This window comes from Xiphophorus maculatus, chromosome 4 (genome assembly GCF_002775205.1).
Source record: "Xiphophorus maculatus strain JP 163 A chromosome 4, X_maculatus-5.0-male, whole genome shotgun sequence".
NCBI classification, from domain to species: Eukaryota; Metazoa; Chordata; class Actinopteri; order Cyprinodontiformes; family Poeciliidae; genus Xiphophorus; species Xiphophorus maculatus.
The window spans coordinates 25299231-25314767 of NC_036446.1; the positions used below are offsets into that span (position 1 = coordinate 25299231).

At 39.1% G+C, this 15537-nt stretch overlaps 1 protein-coding gene across 1 annotated transcript; it reads left to right on the forward strand.

Moving 5' to 3' along the window:
- The first annotated feature begins 5608 nt into the window (after positions 1-5608).
- On the forward strand, positions 5609-14380 carry LOC102231904 (mortality factor 4-like protein 1). The gene is made up of 12 exons (XM_005814963.3): positions 5609-5798; positions 6233-6279; positions 6393-6460; positions 6574-6660; positions 7176-7256; positions 7820-7845; positions 8263-8351; positions 9910-10011; positions 11377-11465; positions 12006-12178; positions 13006-13090; positions 13583-14380. The coding sequence occupies exons 1-12, from the start codon at positions 5759-5761 to the stop codon at positions 13665-13667; spliced, it is 972 nt and encodes a 323-aa protein (XP_005815020.1). The 5' UTR covers positions 5609-5758; the 3' UTR covers positions 13668-14380.
- Positions 14381-15537: the final 1157 nt, after the last annotated feature.

Genomic DNA, 15537 nt, shown 5'->3' on the forward strand with positions numbered 1-15537 from the left:
ACTCTGCCTTTCATACAAACGTTTCCATAAGCAGCTCATTTATTCTGCATTAAATATCTCCAAAATTGAAATCCCACAAGTTCATGATGGAGTTCTCTGGTCGCACATTTTCATTTGGTGTCTATTAACCTCCACTTTGGGCCATTATTGTAATAAATAAATAAATACTGGAGATATTTGAAATTTGTTGAAATTTAAAACTTGATTCAAAACTCAGTAACCTCCAGAGGACACTCATTTCTGCTGCTAGTACCATAGGTCCAGTTCTTTCACACACCATCCTCTCATTTCAGGTACTTTATATGCTGCTGACACCTGCTGCAGTACAAGACGAAGGTCCACTCAGAGACGGCAACAAAACATCGTTTAAACCGAGGCAGAGACTCTGAGGTTCCTGAGCCAGACACTCTCCTGTCCTCAACAAGCCCTTAACATTCTGCCCATGAAAACCACAAACACAATTGGACACAAGGACCAAACCTGCTAGAGACTGTGCCTAGAAAGAGGCTGTGATCTCACTTAGAGTGCAGGGCAAGTTTGTTGTCTATTCCAATATATTAAAAAAAAAAAAAAGAAAAGGCTGGAGATGTGAAAAATGCTGGAGGGAAGCTGGGCTGACAAAAGGAGCACCGAGTTCTCTGAGCTTGGATGTTATACAGGGAAGAATAATGGGCAGAGATGAATGTAACAGCATATGGCGGTGAGATTTATTGCGTTTTCACTTCTGCGTGCAGACACTGTGTGGGTAGCGAAGCAGTGGAGCTGAGGAGAGGTTGATTACTTCAACCCACCTATCTGTACTTTCACAATCAGGCTGGAATGGTTTCAGACTCTGGAGTGAAGGGAGGGAACATCAGCATGAAAACCTTTCTTTCTTTGTTTCTTGTCTTCTTTCCATAGGGAACTCAGTAGGGTTCACAAAATCCATCCTCTGCAGGACTCACTGTATTACGCCAACAACAGGATACGTGTCCGGTTCTGCTCCAAAAGTGGCCACATCACTCAGGCATCCGCTGCGTTTCAGTAAAACCTGCCCAATCTCGAATGAGAAGGATTTGCATTTTGCATGCACCGAAAAAACTCACGTTAGACTGCCGTTCCTGGGTTTTAATCTGCTGATAGCACAATTAATACGTCAATAAATAATTGTTGTAGTTTAAGCCCCGGAGTCGTCCAAAGAGTGAAAAGGTGCCTGTCAGTGGAAATGTCATTATCCACAGGAGCCCCCTCATGGTTGCTTCCTTTTATCTGTTCTCCGCAGCGACTGCTACAGGAAATCCGGAAATCTGCTGATGATTCTGTTATGCTTCTTCTGAGTGATGAGGTTCAGTCGTCAGCCGGCTACTTGTGAATTTGTTGACTGAGTCAGGGGGACGTTTTCATGTCACCGGGACATTTTATTTGCTGTAAAATAACAGGGTGCGCAGCAGCTCCCACTAAGAAGCCTTTTTTCTATCCTGCCTCACTTCACCCATCTCCTGCACTCAGCTTCAGCTCTCCTCCCCCCTCTGGCTCTGACGTCTATTTGGTGCGGCAGCTGCAGAAACTCCTCCACCACCACAAATATACTTGTTCATGTTGCGAAAGCTTTTACTGCAAACTCAAAAAGAACACTCTTTAGCGGGGGAAAGTCTGAGGTATTGGAGAAGCGCTTGGTCCAAAATACGGTATAATACCGCTGCCATTTAGATGAAATATCCATGTTTAGTTTCACAATTATTGGTAATTCCCAATGGATTTCAACATGACACCATTCCCAGATTCAAGTTCTGACCTTGGAGACCAAACAAACATAGCATTAGCGTGGTTGTGCTAGCGGTGTCTTCCTACCTTCTTGGTATATTTTTAGTCTTTTTCTTGTTGTCAGGCAGGTTTTTTGAGTCAACAGGATAAGGGGACACAGCATGAGGCCTGAGTGTTGAAATTAGAACAAAAATGTGGTTATTTATGACTTAAATGGTTAAATCATAAATTAACCAGTTAATTTATGATTTAGCAAGGTTAGCTAAATCATTAACAGGGTTTATTATCGAAAAGGTGAAATCGAATTCAAGTCACAGCCGCTGCCAATTGAGTGACCTCTGGATCTACTTCCTGCTGTCTAATCTCAATCACACAGTCTTATCTTTGACCTCAGGAAACCTTGGTTTCACTGGGCAGGAAGAAAGCAGAACATCCCTCTCTGCTCTCAAAAGGGTCTAAATTAAGAGACTTGAAGCTCTTTTTGGGAGCCTTAAATCATCCTGAAAAGATTTAAATCCTACAGTGAGAACATAACAAATATTAAAAGCTGTCTACAAACAGAGCTAGCAAATTTCATCACAGCGTTTAAGACGTGGTTCTCTCTTTCTTTCCGAGTGAAAAGCGTGGAGCTGTGTCTTGGACTGCTGAGAGCTGGTCCTCCAATTTAGAAATGTTAAACTTTGGAACCGAAAGGGCAGGAAGCAGCTGCCAGCCGTGGATCTGTAAGCTTCCATCTTTCATCACAGACACTGACTCAGACTGAACCCTTTTTCTTTGATTCTGTGGAGAGAGAAAGAGAGAGAAAAAAAATCCTTTACTGCTTTTATACCTTTGGGTTATTTTCTGCTCTTTGTGACGGAGCCACTTTCATCTACATACTTCCTTCTCAGCAGAAACCGTGCAGTTTCGCTCTTAAAAGGCTCTTGGAAGCTTTCAGTTCTGGAGCACCTTAAAAAGTCAAGTTAGGGGGGGCAACGCTTTCACGTTTTCGCAGGTTTAGTGCTGTGTTTACGTTTCATTTCCCTCTTTTTCTTTGAATGTAAAATTGCCACGAGAGTTTAATAATTTGTCAGATATGTGAAGCTTTTTTTTACCCGCTGGGAAGATTCAGATCTGGGAGATCCACAGGAAAAGTATATTTGAACTTAATTTGTAGATTAACATGCAAATTTTTTTCCTGAAACAAAAATTACTTTCTCATATGTGTCAAGCTACTTTCCCAGAATCTATTGATTGCATTCTTAGTATTTACATGTTCTTTAATATTATTGGTTACTTTTTAAGAAGATGAGAAAGATGGCTTTATGGGAATTCATAGACGGCCCAACTGGATCTTAGAGGTTGCTATCTTGGGTATTACATACTTCATGCTCTTGTAATTTATAAATCACATTTATAGAATTTTTGGGATTGTATTCCCAGGACACGTAATGTTACTTTTCTGGAATTTATAGACTTCCTTGCCAAAGGTTGTTGATTTCTATACTATATGTTCCAAGTTTTCTACGCTTTATTACATTCCCAAAAGCTGTGGGTTACTTGAAATGTGCATGTTATTTCCCCAGTCCTCAATGATCAACAAGAACTAATTTATTCCATTTGCAGAATAAATCAATGAATTTAATTTGTTTTACAAATGATTTTTCTATAACATTTTACAGGATTTGGTGGAATTTATGAATTGTATGAAGCGGAATTGCTCCACTTTTTGGAGATTTCTTCCATAGGTAATCACTTATAAAATGCTAAAATCTCTTGTGATACGTTTTTATTTTTTGAAAATAAAAAATATTGACTGAGGCAGGATTCATGATAAAGTTAGAAATACAAAGTTGCAGCTTTTTCACAGACATTGTCCACAAATGCCTAATTGAAGCAAATTTTGTGTGCACATTCGCCTCCCCAGAAACCTGAGACGTTTTTTAGCCCCCGTGACTTTATGCGACAGATATTCATCCCCTGGTTTTTCTCATGCAGGACCTCATCAATAATCCCCCCCAGAGGAATTGCATCAAGAGAACTCTTTCTGTGCGTACTCCACTTCTCCATCCACGGGTAAACACCATTTGAGAAGCTGAAAAGATGTTTACTGGTTTTGAAAGGATAATTCATTTCAAGCTATACATCCAATCCTCAGGGGATTTTAGAAGCCTCTGCAGCTGCCTCTTTTTTTTTTTTTTTTTGTTCATATCTTTATTTAAAAAATAAATAAATAAAAGACTGTATCTTCTGGCAGATTTAGCTTTCATCATTCTGAACACATGCCTTAATTTGAGTATTTCTTATGTAGGCCGTGGATTCTCAAACGCTAGTTTGAAGGCAGATTGTCAGTATTTCTGCGACAGCTGGCAACAAACACATGAATGACCACTTGATCCATTTGGAGGTCTGCCACCGCTATATGGAAGAAATAACACAGACGTGAACTGCGATTCGTCTTGCATGATAATGTGACAGCTTCGTTTGCTCTGGGTTCATGAGAAATTTATGTAACCAGAAAAGGCCGAGAAGCTGTGACGTAATAAATCAACGTCTAGGTCGTCTTTCTTTAGGGCGCCGAAACCGCAAAGGGTCGATTTCATTCCCTTGTTTTCACATGCGCCACTTGATTTCCAAGCCAGATTTTCTCTCTTCAGACAGTCATCACTCTTAAAAAAGAAAAAAATAAAGGGAATACACAATTTGTTTTGGTCAAACTCGGATGCAATCACTGGAACGCCATAGAAGGAAAAGTATGTCCATGAAACGCAGGGCCTTTGGGACCTTTTTGTGATTTATGAGGTTATTATGCTGCTAATGCTGTTTGTCGAGGACTCTTAGGGTCACGTCTCTAAATTGTGCTTTGAAGCGTTTAGTTTTTCAGGATTTGTCTTTATTTTTTTAAACCATAGTTATCAAATCATTTCAAGTAAAAAAAAGCAAATGATCAAATAATTTGTAGGAGCAGCTATTTTACATATTAAAATATTTTATGTCACTGCCTGCTATAGCAACTCAACGCACACTTAAATCTGTTTGTCCATGTTTTAGTAGCAAATATTGTATGAATGTGTTATAAGGCTGAATTATTGTGATTCTTTATTTACAGGAGACCTATAAAAATCCAATAAAAGGCCTGCAGCTTATCTAAAGTACTGTGTTAAGACTTCTGGTGAAATTAACTGAGTGTTTCTTTTACAATAATATGGACTTTATTTTATGATAACATAAAATTTCAAATCGCCCTCCTCACATTAAGTCCTCAATAATTGAGCTCCACTAAATAGCCTAGAACAGTTTTGCTCCCAAAACTTAACACTCTACTCTTAGACTGCAAGTTTACAGGTAGATCTTTTATCACTAGCTCCTCTCCCATGGAAGTGAGTCCCAGTTATTGAGGTAAAGGCTGGCTATAACACTCGGCTTTGCACTTTTGTTAAAAATTTAAAAAGCTTGTAGTTACAGTGGCATGTTACCCTGAACTATATGCTTATGCTGCTTTTGGCTCCTGGAGTAAATACTGACCACTTTTCCATTTCTCTCCAGTTATGCATGATTTCCAGTACTTTCCAACATTCACTTTGTCATTTCTTTCTGCCCTTTTCATAGAAGTTACACTTAACCTAGTGATTCCATGTTTGACAGTTTCATCTTATTATTTTTAACAAGCTTTATGGCCCCAATTTAGCTCCATATTTGACTTCCGTCGGCCCCAGACATTGTCGTTATTGACTTTTCAAGCACTGGATAAAAATGCCAAGTTGTGCTGCACTGAATCCGCTCCATCAGCGACATAGCATCTCACGCGTTCGTCCTTCAAGCAAATCTCATGACAGTCTTTTATTTTGTCGGAGTTTTAGGCGGAGCACCTGAACGCACCACGGCTTCGACGGCTCCACCGTGGTCAGGTGACCCGCAGCAGTAAAGCTGATCTCTGGCTTCTTCCTCGATGTCGGAGGGGAGTGCGTCTGGAGGAAATGGGTTCTGGCAATGCTCGAGTTTGATCACTCAGAGATCCGACCAGCTGAGTCTGTGAATGGCGCCAAAACAGGACCCTAAGCCGAAATTTCAAGAAGGTTGGTGTGTGTGTGTGTGTGTGTGTGTGTGGAGGGGGGATAACACGAATGGAGGCTGTGAATGTCTGGAGGAAGGGGGCGGGTTTGTTATTGTTGTTTTTATTCTGCTGGAGCAGCTCCCCAGGAAGGGACAGAGAAAGGCTTCGTTACAGCTTTTAGTTGAAATAATCCGATTAAAATCTTCCTAAGGATGGATTTTTTGTTGTTGTGAATCGTTTAAAAATGGAGGCATTTAAACGTAAATTCCCCGAGGAAAGAGAGAGGGTGGGGTGTATCTATAAATTGGCACACAGTGGGTGATGATGCATCAATCAGCTGGCACGAAATCTGGTGCACAGCATAATACGCTAAATAGAAAATGCAGGTTTTAAGCACACATGTTCGTTTGTGTGTGTGCGTGTGTGTGTGTGATGATGATTTTCTCTCCTTTCCAGGTGAAAGAGTCCTGTGCTTTCATGGGCCACTGCTCTATGAGGCAAAGGTTTGTCTCCCTGAAGGGGTTCTGGATGTTATTATCTGTTTTCTTCATGTAAAAAAAAGCAAATATCTGGCACCAACTTAACAGGAATGTGTTTGCATTTCTTTGCTTTCCAGTGTGTCAAAATCAACGTAAAGGACAAGCAGATAAAATACTTCATTCACTACAGCGGCTGGAACAAAAAGTGAGCAGCCTGATGTTATCTTTTTCTTCTAACAAGTGCTGCTGTTTGAGTTATTTTGTCCGTCAGAGAGCGCTTGTGTTGCATGTCTCATATTTTTTACACATTTTTTGCAGCTGGGATGAATGGGTTCCTGAAAGCAGAGTTCTCAAATATGTGGACAGCAACCTTGCAAAACAAAGAGAGCTTCAAAAGGCCAATCAGTGAGTTGATGCTTTCGTACACAGAACTGTGGGTTTTACCAGACGTCTCTCTCTCTCTGTTTTTGTATGAACAGAATTTCAACAGTGTTATACAGCATATCCACAACTATTTGTACACTGCTGACTTTGTACGAGGGCCTTTTACCTCTACGGCGGCCATTAGTCTTCCCCTGGAACATTTCACAAGGTTGCAGCAAACAGCGAGAGAGGGGGGGAATCTTTGACCTTTCCTTTTGCACAGTCTCTCAAAATCCTTAGTCCTGGTTTATGCTCTCTTCTCTTCAACTCACTCCCACAAGTTTTCTATTGGATTAATGCTGAGGAGCTGAAATAGCAATTTAAGATTAGTTTGAGCTCTGTGAACAGTTTTCCTGTTTGTTCGACTGTACTGTACTGTATGTTGTGGAATATTATCCTGCTGGGAAACCCGTAATGACCATGATGCTGCATATATGTATACATGTCTGCAGTGCAGTACATTCCTGATAACTATTTCTGTCTTCCTCCTTTTTCAGGGATCATTATGTTGAGGGAAAGATGAGGGGTTTAGCACCAAGCAAGAAGATTGCTGCTGTGCAGCAAAAACATGTCGATCTGTAAGTTTACTTACTTAAGTTTGCTTTGTTTTTTGTTTCATGCTTTCCTGTACGTATATTTGAGGACAAATGCCGTCATCCTAGATATGGAAGTTCTAAGTATATGTACTATAAAAGTACTATTTTCCTGTTCATGCATGTACATGCACATCCTCTTCCTCCCGTCAGAGTAATGTCATCGTCATAGTATTTCAATGTACTGCACATTCTACACAATCTTGTGCATTGCATAATTTAATTTGGACTGTTTATTAAAATTGTATCTTTCGTTTTACTGACTCTGATTAGTTAGCGGTTTGTACAGAAAACTCAACAGTCACTTGAAAGAAGAGGAAACTATTTAAAAAATGTAGATAGGGCCTAACCAGCTTTTTCTCCTGTCGTTTGTTGCGGTTGATATCAGATTTATCAAAAACTAAATTGTTCGAAGATGAAATTTTTTAAAAGCTTTAACTCTAAATGAGATAATAAACGTCTATGTTATGCAGCTTTTGTTGAATCCTAAAAGATCCGTTTGTGTGTCACACTGAGTGTCGTTCATATTTATGTTTCATCCATTTTAGGAAAATTAAAAAGGCAAAACAGAAAAGTGAGTAAAATATTTTGACATATTTGTGATTAGCTTTTAACTGAGTTTGATAGTTTGTTGTAATCCATGGATGTTTTTGCCAAAAGTGTAAATATAAAGTGATCGAGATGCATAAATGTTTTACGTCGTTTAGACACGTGCCACTAAGATGGTTTTAGGTAAAACTTACCAAAAACCTTTTTTACATTTTTAATTTAAGCAAAAGGAAACAATGTCATGGTTTATTCCTTTGGAAGTGTGTGTTTCTGAAGACACTGTAACTGTGTGAAAATAACAGTAAATGTCTGTAAGCGACAGAAAATTAATATAGTAAATAGCTAAATGAGATGCTGCACACTCGAGAAGCTGTATTTTACGATCAAAAGTGATTTAATAGTGATTTTACCTACATTTAAACACACTTCATGTGTTGTCCAGTCCCCGGATTGGGCGAAGGCACCAGCAGTGGCGAAACACCCCAGGCACCACGGAAGAAACGAGCGCGGGTCGACCCAACCGTCGAGTGTGTACGTATCCTCCCCTACTGGGGAATCTTCTTGGGTTCACGTCTTTTTACTGTGATTACACAGACAAGTCATTTTGTCAGTCAACACTTGTTTTAGCATTTTTCTTCTGGTTCTTTGTAATCAATGGCAAAAAGCAAGCACATCTTTTCTTTTCTAAACCACAGCTTAATAACCATCTGTTGAATCACATATTTGCAGTAATAATTTAGCAGAACCTTCTATCGTCTTTAACTCCGTGTGCCTCTTTAGACGTTGACGATATAGCGTCAAAGCATTTCACCCAGCATATGGCTGGGTTTTGGTTGGAGCCATTTTAGCATCTTTAGTATTTATTTATTTATTTTTTTTGCTAAATTTCTATTGTAGCTTTTCAGCAATGTTTGAGGTCGTTGTTTTATTGCGTTAAATCTTTTTAGTTGAGCTTCACTTGTTGAAGCGATGACCTCACACAGTAGGGTTGTTGTGGGATTTTAAATTGAAGCAGAGAAACAAGTAGGGAGAGATATATAGTATTAGCAAAAAATATTACTAAAATAAAATATCAGTGGCCATAATAGCAATATTAATACCAGATATCCATATTGACCCACAAGTTCATATCGGTGCATCCCCAGTCCTGTGGATCAAAATTAAACCCAAAGCATTACCCTCCCAACACCATGCTTTACAGTTGGTATGAGAGCTTTATTCTTCTGTGATTTTTGTTTTTTTTAGGTAGGTTTCACCATCAGATTACCTTTCTCACAATTATTGCTGATGTCTTTCCACCTCGGCCCGGTGAAAACCCACTGAATTCTCCAGAGTAGAGTAGAGTAGCAGAGTTATTGATCAGTTAGTCAAATAAATGCTTTCGCAAATTTAAATTCAAGAAACAATTTTTGGCTTTTCTTACCCCGCCCTTACAATTTAATTGTGGTTTTTGTAAAGTAAATAATGATGCAAAGTAATAAGTTATTTTGTTTGTGTGGCTTTTTTTTCTCTACCCAGTTTTATGGACGAGTTTAAAAAAAAAAAGATGATTTATTTTAAAGGTATTTTCAGTATGTTTTACCTCATCTTGTCTTGGTGATGTGACTAACGACCCTGTCAACTATGTATAATCTGACCTTTTATCAGATGTGAGAAAAAGGGAAACATCCTAGTTTAACAGTTCAGTTGACTTATTTTCCCCTTCATTAATGTAATTCATGTAATGTAATGTAATTCAAGACATGGGTCTTACTCTCTGCAAACAGAATACACTGAACTGTTTGTGAAATTGTCCTTTTGTGTAACTGATGCTAATTGCGGGGCTCAATGGGTTGAATTGTGTGGCCTTTTGTTGCCATTTGCAGTCGGATGCCAGTATTTGACTCAGGTCAGGTGGAATATGTTTTTTTTTGTTTGGTTTTTTTGTTTGGTTTTTTTGCTCATAAGAAATCACGTCATCCTTCCTGGATGAAAAGTCGGTGAAAAGGAAGAACCTCCTCTGTCTCTTGCTGTTTTCTGCTTAAATTTAGTTGAAATCTTTAAATGTATTGCAACAGTATTCAATTAGAAGAGGCGTGTGTTTACCCAGGAGGAAATGTTTGCGAACCGTGTGGAGGTGAAGGTGAAGATTCCTGAGGAGCTGAAACCTTGGCTGGTGGACGACTGGGACCTCATCACACGACAGAAACAGGTGTGAAGAAAAACACACACACACACCCACACCCACAAAACACCCTGTAACAAGCTTCCTGTCTTACACTTCAGCTCAGGAATTGCCTGGCTTCACAATGAGAAAAATATCAGAGCTGCACAAAAAATAACAACAATAATAGGTGTGCTGTCTTGCTGCTATAATCTTCCTGAGAGAAATGAAATGACATATTTGCCAACCTTTATCAAGTGAAGCAGACAGTGGATTATAGCTGAGACCTGCGCAACTCTGCCGTTTCTAATACTGCATTTGATTGCAGAAAGTCCACAGGGCTCTAAGCTCGTCCCACCAGTCGACTCACAAATGATGTTATGACGATGCAAAACAACAATATGGCTTCAATGTGAAAAGTACGAGAAATATGCTTTCTTAATGACAGATGGTGTTGGGTGTCAAAAAATATCTCACCAGCTCTCATCAGGTCTCAACCTAAAATAAACAACACGTTACCAAACAATCTCTCTTATTTTTTTCTTTCTTTTTTGACCAAGCAGAACCAGTTGAAAGCATGAAAAACAAAACCTGACTTCCATGATTTCATAAAAATTAAGAGCTTAAATTGCACCCAAGTGTAAACATCTCTATAAAGCAACATCTTTTGTCTGGATGTTGGTTTGCTTAAGCCTATAGTCAAGAGCGAAAACTTGGACGGTCTTAGAGAATGCTGCTCATCAGACCAGGAAGGGTTACATCCCAACCCGTTTGTGCTCCGTCGTTCTGCTCTGAGAGTTCATTCAAGCGGAAATCATTAGAAACGGTTTCCAATCTCCCCAGGAGTACATGTTCCACCGGGTTCAGCTGGAGGTCAGACTGTGCAGTTTTCAGGAAGCTTCGTAACAACCTAAGAGCTCCATCCCGGATTCGATTGGCTTTTAAATGTTAAGGTTCGTGACCATGCGGTGGAGAAAAAAAAAAAAAAAGAGTCTGGAAGGAGAAGGTCTTGTCACACTGGACACAATACAGCAGCATGTCTTTGGTTTGCAACTAAAAACTTGGAACAATTTTCCGACATAAATCAGTGTTTTGAGAGTAAAAGAAAACCAGCAAAGGAGATATGCTAATTCATCTGTCTGACTCGTTAAGTCGGCAATCGGCTGCCACTCTCTTTTTATCCATACCCTCTTTTTTGTCTTCTTTCCTCATTCTTCTTTCTCCATAACAACAAGGAGATTTTGTGTCCTAAGTTATAAATAAAATGGAAAACTAAAGCAATTAAGGTCCAACCTGAACGACTGAGATTCTCAGGAAATGTTATAATTACACACCAAAATGAACCGTGAACACAGCTATGCATCATGACCTTCAGTGTTGAACAGAAAGCATTTATTGTTTTCTTCCTTCCAGTTATTTCATTTGCCTGCTAAGAAGAGCGTGGAGGTGATCTTGGAGGACTATGCAAACTACAAGAAATCAAAAGGAAACTCCGACAACAAGTAAGACGCTCCCCTTCACTCCCTCCCACCTGATGTTTTCTGACTGTCAAAAGACAAGAGACATCAACATCCTGTCAGCCTTGCTTCATGTGTCCACCTCATTACACCGCCTGTCACAAAATGTGTTTTCCACATTAGCGTCCTTACTTTCCTCCTCCGAACCCACTTTATGAGCAGTTTTATTGCTCTTTGTTGCACTTTACGCCAGGAGGAGGTTTGCTTGTGCTCATCGTGTTCAGTTGCCTCAACTATAATTGCACTTCACGTGGAATGAATTTAAAATGCCATAACAAAAATATTTTCTTCTCTTTAGCTTGTTTACAGGCATTGGTGTATTTTATTTTATTTTTTTCACGTCTTCCAGTCTTTCTCCTGGTTTCTTTAAGTGCATTAAAATGGGATAAGGCTAAACATGTGGAGGAGGTTTGAGCTCAAAAGCGATAACTTATTCTCTTGAAGGCTGCATTTCATCCCCGGACTTTGACTGGACGCTTTTGAGGTGCCGTTTGGTGCAACGGATTCCCTCTTCTTCTCCTGCAGGGAGTACGCCGTGAACGAGGTGGTTGCCGGGATCCGGGAGTACTTCAACGTCATGCTGGGCACTCAGCTGCTTTACAAGTTTGAGAGGCCGCAGTACGCCGACATCCTGTCTGAGCGCCCGGATGTGCCGATGTCTCAGATGTACGGAGCTCCACACCTGCTGCGTCTGTTTGGTGCGTCCGAACGAAAAGCACCGAAGTGAACACGGTTAATATTATCACAGGGTGAACATTTCACTGAGAGACACGCATGCGGGCGCACGCTAATGTTTGATTTTAGGTCACCTGACAAGTGTATTTTCTTCGTTATAAGCTGAACCGCCTTTCTAGTAGTAGCCTGTTTGTCTTTGCACAAACTTAATCAGAGATAAACCAAAATCATCACTATAAATCAAAACTCATCTTGCAAAGAGTCATCTTGCAGCCCTGTAGCGTTACATAATAAAACTGCCATGTCGTATAAATGCTATTTAACGTTTTTGAAATCTTGAACCCGCATGTAAGATTTGAAACATCTGATTGGTTTCCTTTTGCAGCCATTTTATTTCAGATCAATAAGCTTTACTTGATCAGTTGATTATGTTCACTGGCTTTGATGGGAAACGCTTTCTGATTTTAAAAATAATTATCATAATTTGCTGAAGCAATTTACTTTTGTAAATTAGGCAGAAATATTGATTCATCACTTGTCCAACTACGTGTATGAAATTATTTATGCACTTGTATCCAAATATTTCAAGCTACGTTTCACATTTAGCCAATATAATAACCATGACAGTAATTTAGATTTTACAAGCGGATAAGCAAATAAATTAGGCTACATCAAACCTTAGGAATGAATTATTTGGGTTTATTTTTTTTGTTTGATCTGTTCCTATTCCTGATTTCACACATGTAACGTGGTAGCTTTAACCTGCTTTACTTCTTAATATTGTTTATAGTAAGAATTAAAAGCATAAATTAAGAACAAATTTTCTGCTCCTCCTCTCATTCATCAACAGTTCGTATCGGAGCCATGTTGGCATACACTTTACTGGACGAGAAGAGTCTGGCCCTGCTGCTCAATTACCTGCAAGATTTCCTCAAGTAAGCTCTGCCTCCCAGCCCTGCACAACAGACTCCATGTCATGTTTGTCTCATTCTCAGATGACTAGTTTCTTCCTTCCACTTTCATATTAGTGCAGCCACGCTTGGCGGAAATGCTTTGAAACGAAGGCTATGAAATCGATTTTTCTGCTCAGGAAGCGGCTCTTTTTTTTATTTTGTGTTTTTTTTTTTTTAAATCAGAATGGCTTTAACATTAGCTGCAACTTACTGCACATGAACCGCTGCGTGGAGATTTAAGACAGAATATGTAGATTGTTCATTGCAGATTATTTGTTTTTGCTTAATTCAGTAACCTGCATGAGTTCTGAATGAAAACGTCAATATGTCCAACACAAAAACACAAGCACAGTTTAAAAATGACGTCTTGCTTTATGTGGATTTCGTTGATGTTCGTGAGCCAGTGCCTTTCTGCAAGCTGTCTGCCGCAGCAGATTCCACCCTGCTCCACTGTTGTGATCACTGTTTCTCCAGGTATCTGGTGAAGAACTCGGCCAGCCTCTTCAGCGCCAGCGACTACGAGGTCGCCCCCCCTGAGTACCACCGGAAAGCTGTGTGAGAGCTCTCAGCAACGCAGCGCTCTGAGCGAGACACATCACCACCCTGTCAGGCCACAAGTAAAAATAACCATTAGTTCAGTTTGGATTGAAGATTCGGATTAACTTTTTCACTTCGGCTGACATGTTTCGTCTGAAAAGATCTTAGGCGCTCGTGACAGTTTGCAGGGGAAGAAAATATAACCTGCTTTTGATATCACTTTGTTTAAAAAGAGACAAAATAAACTGTTTCACAGTCATTTCAACAGCCAACCTTATCCTATTTTTGTTCTTTTTTTTCAGCAGAGGTGCCTGTTACTATTGCATGCCTTTCATTATTTATGCTTCTTTGGCCACTTGAGCTGTGAATCGATGCTGAACTGCAAGGTTAGCAGCCAAACAATAAAAATGTTTGTATGTTGTGCATTTACATAAATTTGTTAAAAGAAGAAAAAAAAAAGAAGAAAAAGTTGTTTAAAAATTTCCAAATTGTTTACGGTGTCTGCAAAGGTTACGTCTTTAAATGATTTGATGTTGTTATTGTTCTTTAAAGATGTAATAAGTTAAAAGTCATCTTCTGAAAACAACAGAAACTCCTCTCTGATTTAGTATATATAAAACCTCCAAGATTTGTTTTGTAAAAAATTGCTTTTATATTTATCTGAATCAACAATATGCTGATAAGGTTTTTTTTCTGACGCAAATGTGAGTTTATTTAAAAAAGCTAATTAAATTCACAGTGTGTAAATGTCATCTTTTCATGCCTTTTTAATTATGTTGCAATCATAAAACCTGTTTAATTTACTGTCACTCAATGCACAATGGGCTACATTTATTCTCTAAATACCCTGTGATAAATCTAAATAAGTAATGATGGATGAATTATTAAATAATAATTACAGTATTCAACAGCAGTCTGGTTGTTATAACTCAGCACAGCTGGAGTCAGAAGACTTACAATAAGCAACCAGCTGAACCCCTGATTCATTTGATTGATGAAAGCACAATGATTTACCAGTTAAAAAATGTCCAGGATATTAAAAAATAAAGTTAAACATATGATGCTGATTTTAAATTGGATAGGTGGAGTGGATTTTGTCTTGAAAGAGTTAAAGGTTCAACCATTTGGGTAAAAAATGCTTCCCTGATAGCGCGATATGTAACACAACACAAGGGGGCAGCATTTCTCTCTAGTTTTATTTGAATCCCTTAAAAATCGTTTTTGGTTTTAACCCTCTACTTTGGAGATTTCTGTTTGCATATAATTGATAAAGTAATTAAATGTTCCCAGAGTTTAAACAAAGCAAACAAGGCACAAGAGGATGTGCGCAGTTGTTGCTAAAAAGAAGGAAACCTGGAGGAATGTGTTTTAAAAGCAAATAGCAGCAACTGACCATACATTTTTAGAGCTGCAAAACACTAAAATTGTGTGAAAATTGTTTTTCACTCTAAATATTTGCATTTTTCTTTTTATTGTTGGTTTGTAACTCAATGCATACACACACACAAAAAAAAAACACACACACACAAAAAAAAGTTTGGAAACACCGAGTCAGTCATTTCCCTCATTTTATATTAATTAGTGGTACATTTTCTATTACTGGAAAGCCTGATCAGACACCTTTACTACAAGGTATAACGTGTAAACATGATGCATCTGTGAAATGAGCGACACAGCAAAATGTTTGCTGGTGTGCCACCTCCTCTCACCACCCAACATTCAAAAAGTGCTAAAAACCCTTATTGAAATTCTCCTGCTGCTACTCTTTCTCATTTAGAGCTTCAAGGGCTGTCAGGTTTGTGCCAGTCACAGGTATAATAGGTGCCTGATTTAGCAGTTGTCTCCACGGATCCTGCAACTTTGATGAGTTTGTGTGTGCTTCAAGCATCAGC

Bases quoted from the DNA above. Each gene is read 5' to 3' on its own strand.
- LOC102231904 (XM_005814963.3), top strand. From the start codon at position 5,759: ATGGCGCCAAAACAGGACCCTAAGCCGAAATTTCAAGAAG. The intron at 11,466-12,005 runs GTAAGACGCTCC...CTTCTCCTGCAG, and splicing joins AAAGGAAACTCCGACAACAA to GGAGTACGCCGTGAACGAGG. The intron at 13,091-13,582 runs GTAAGCTCTGCC...CTGTTTCTCCAG, and splicing joins TACCTGCAAGATTTCCTCAA to GTATCTGGTGAAGAACTCGG.